General features: G+C 36.1%; 1 protein-coding gene across 2 annotated transcripts in view; it reads left to right on the plus strand.

The window, feature by feature from the left end:
* Nucleotides 1-3,302, plus strand: part of cacna1d (calcium channel, voltage-dependent, L type, alpha 1D subunit) — a 102,856-nt gene extending 99,554 nt beyond the window's left edge. For both annotated transcript variants that reach the window (XM_015377771.1, XM_015377772.1), the window contains one exon: nucleotides 1,481-3,302. In XM_015377771.1, coding sequence (XP_015233257.1) covers nucleotides 1,481-1,771 — 291 coding nt within the window. In that variant the 3' untranslated portion in view covers nucleotides 1,772-3,302. The remainder of the gene's footprint in view (nucleotides 1-1,480) is intronic.
* Nucleotides 3,303-3,627: the final 325 nt, after the last annotated feature.

Raw genomic sequence — 3,627 nt, forward strand, 5'->3', positions numbered from 1 at the left:
GCTTACATATAACACCCTTTATACTGAATAAGATGGATCGGCAGCTTTCTCCCCTATGTACCAAATGTGGAAGAGAGGTTGGAACATACTATCATTATTTCTGGCAGTGTAAACTGATTAAAAGATTCTGGGGTGCAATCTCTAAAGAGCTGAGTGACGTGTTTCATGTAAAGATCAGATGTGACCCAGGTCCGTTTCTTCTTGGCCTCCCCTCAAAATCAGTCACTCTGACACAATCACACTTCAAGCTCTGTGACAAATTATTGCTGCTGGGCAGAAGATGCATTTTAATTAATTGGATTAAGAATACGCCACCAACTGTCACACAGTGGTACAGGGAAATATTTAGGGTCCTCCCTCATGAAAGGATCTGTGCACGTCTTAAGGGTAATGAAAAACATTTTCTTGATATGTGGTCTCCTGTGCTTAGCTATCTACCTAAAGAGTTGACACAACTGCTGATGAGAGGTCAGAATTCTATGAAGTGGAAGGTTTCACCAGGTCTTAACTAAAGGACACCCTCCCTTCATATCACTAGGCATTTTTCTTTTCCTTTCTCTTACCACCACCGCTAGGTATGTTTCAGTTATCAGGCCTTAAACATGTCTATTGGATACATGATATTACATAAATGTAACACTGGGCGCTGGCTTCCCCCCTTTGTTTTTTTTTTTTTGTTGTTTTTTTTTTGTTTTTTCTTTGCATACCGATGTAAGACTATAAGCAGTACATTGTATGATCTATTGTTTTTATTTGTGAAAACATAAAACTAATAAAAAAATGTTTGAAAAAAAAAAAAAACTTAATGCTCTAAAACTGTCTGCATCAAATCCATTTATTCAATTTACACTGTTCAATTTGGCTTAACCTGTCTGATCTGGATTTATTTTCTCTAGATGCTAATACTGGGTGGAAAAAAACCAAAATTTCCAAATTGCAATAATTACAGAATTACGGTAAAATGTTCTGTGGGCTAGAAAAAGTAGCACACCAAACATTAGGTTTGTATTTGTTGAAAAAAAAAAGATAAACTTGCTTCAACTTCACATTTGTGCATTACTTTGTCTGTTACATAAAACAAGCAATACAATTAATTGCATTTAAAGTTTGTAACAAGATAAACTGTAAAACAGTGAAAATTGTATGAAGGTTTCTGTAACACTGTTTTATTACTTTATGTATTTACTACATTGTAGAAAGATGAAAAGTCTCCCATCTCAGTTTGAACCACTAAGGCTACAGACTCACAGTTACATGCTAAAATATACTATCATCCCTTTATCGTCACTCAATAATTATTTCTTTCAAAAAATACCCCAAACAGCTGCAGTTACTTTTAGGTTCCTGAGGTGGGGTTTCTTTTCTTTGAACTATTGTCCTTATTGATGCCACTTGCAGCTATTTTATTTGTTCTAACTTTCTGGTTCTGATTAATGTCTTTTATCATTTCTACTTTTACTTTTTAATCCATGCCTTTAAGGTGCTGATCTCTGAGGGCCTCGGGAAATACGCCAGGGACCCCAAGTTTGTGACGGCTGCCAAACACGAGATCGCCGACGCCTGTGAAATGACCATCGACGAGATGGAGAGCGCCGCCAGCAACCTTCTGAATGGAAGCATGGGGAACGGCAGCACAGCAGGGACTGGAAACGCCAGCTCAGACTCACGTGCTGATATGCACCCCAGGGACTACAGCGACGAGGAGCCGTACGTGGCTGTGAAATGTGAGGAGGACCTAGCGGACGAGATGATATGCATCACTTCTCTATAGCAGCGGCTCAGAGCAGATTATATAGTTAATTCATGTACGGGAATGTCTCTACACACCCTATAGACAATGGAAAAAAAAAAAACAGGGATCAATGTGAGAGCAAAGTGCCTTGTTTTCTTTTTCTGCTTTGTAGAGTTAAGACGGACACATGATTTTGTGCTATGAGTTAAACCAGGAGACATAAATCTGCCTGCCAGCTTCTTTGAAAGCAGGTCAGTTATTAAGAGTTGTTTCTATTTTCCTAATTAATGACATCTGTTTGATAAAGCTTCAAAGCTTTAGCGCATGGTTTCTATGAATAATAAAACTCAGCTTTAATTTATGGGTGTTTTAATCCACCTGGTGTTGTGTGAACAATGCCTGGGGGGGGTTAGTGCTCTGCGCTAAAGCTGCAAAACTTCAAACAAATGAGGCCATAAATCATGGAGAGCCAATATAAAAATAGAGGAAAAAAATGTGCCACTGCTGGCCTCCTGCAGATAGAAATAAGAAAATGAAAAAGACTTACCTGGAATTCTTCTTGTGTAAATAGTTTTAGAAAACTGAAAAATTAAACCCTTCCAAATCCCTCCACTTGGTTTGCAGTGATGATGTCACTAACTGGGCCTGTGGCTCCCAAAGATTCAAAAGTTCCTGAAATTATTTGCATTTTTTGTGCATATATAGTATGTGTAATTTTGCCCCTAATTTGTCAAACTTGTTAGAAAGTGTATCAATGTTACTTTTTTTTTTTTTTTTTACCTTATCTGTTTTATGGCGGATCCAAAGTCAGAGCAGTTTTACAGTGCCTTGTAAAAGTAGTCATACCCCCTTAACTTTTGCACTTTTTGTAAAAACCTGTGTATTTTGATTAGGCTTCAATACTTTGCCTCAATAAAATCCAGTGACTGCCGATTGCCTCCACTTAAAACCATTAAATTAGCTGCTGTCATCCTAACTACAATTTAGTCCCAGCTAAGATCAAAGCACATTGACGTAGGCATCACCTAAACTTTCCTGCACGCAGATGATTGAAAGAGCTGAAGGTTTTGTCCGCAAAGACAAATGAGCAGAACTGTATGTTTCTAGATGTGTAAAGCTGATAAAGACGCACCGCTGAACACTTGCAGCTGTAGCAGCAGCAAAAACAAGCCGTACAAAATGTTCGCTCTGGCTGGTTTCACAATTTTCATCCATTTCCATTTTCTTGTCACGAGATTAATTACAAGAAACGAAAAAAGAAAAAAACACCTTAAACCCCATTAAGGGGTGTGGTTTTACTTTGACAAAATTTGAACAGGTTCAAGGGGTATGGATGCTTTTGCTAAGGACTATATATATAAATCAAGCTGCTATGGATAAAAATATTCAGGATTTCAGGGTTAAACATTTTTTTCTTTCATTAACTTGAATATTAATTTACATATCAGTGAATGAAGACCTTAAACTCATCTACATTCTTCCACTTCATGTGCTCTCTTTACTTTGCCCCATCTCAATACTGATGCTTAATTTTTGCAATGAAATCTAAAAAAAAAAACAAAAAAAAAACTCCTGCACTCCAAAAACGATGTATAAATAAGAAATAAAAATTATTAAATTAAGTGTATTTACTCTTAATTTCAGCAGGTAAATAAGATGATTTGACAAAGGAATGAATATTTTTATTCTTAAAAAAAAAAAGATAACTAGATAACATGCACTTAAAATATAATAATAATAAAAATATAATTTAAAATCTTATTTTAGATGTAATTGTCTTGTGTCATTGGCAAAGTGTCTCACCACTTCGATTCAAGAAAAAATACACTTATTTTAAGAAAAAATTATTGATTTAGATTAACATTTGTTGCAGTGAAAGAGGCAGTGTAAGAAAA

This window comes from Cyprinodon variegatus, unplaced genomic scaffold (genome assembly GCF_000732505.1).
Source record: "Cyprinodon variegatus isolate N-32 unplaced genomic scaffold, C_variegatus-1.0 Scaffold158, whole genome shotgun sequence".
In the NCBI taxonomy this organism is placed as follows: Eukaryota; Metazoa; Chordata; class Actinopteri; order Cyprinodontiformes; family Cyprinodontidae; genus Cyprinodon; species Cyprinodon variegatus.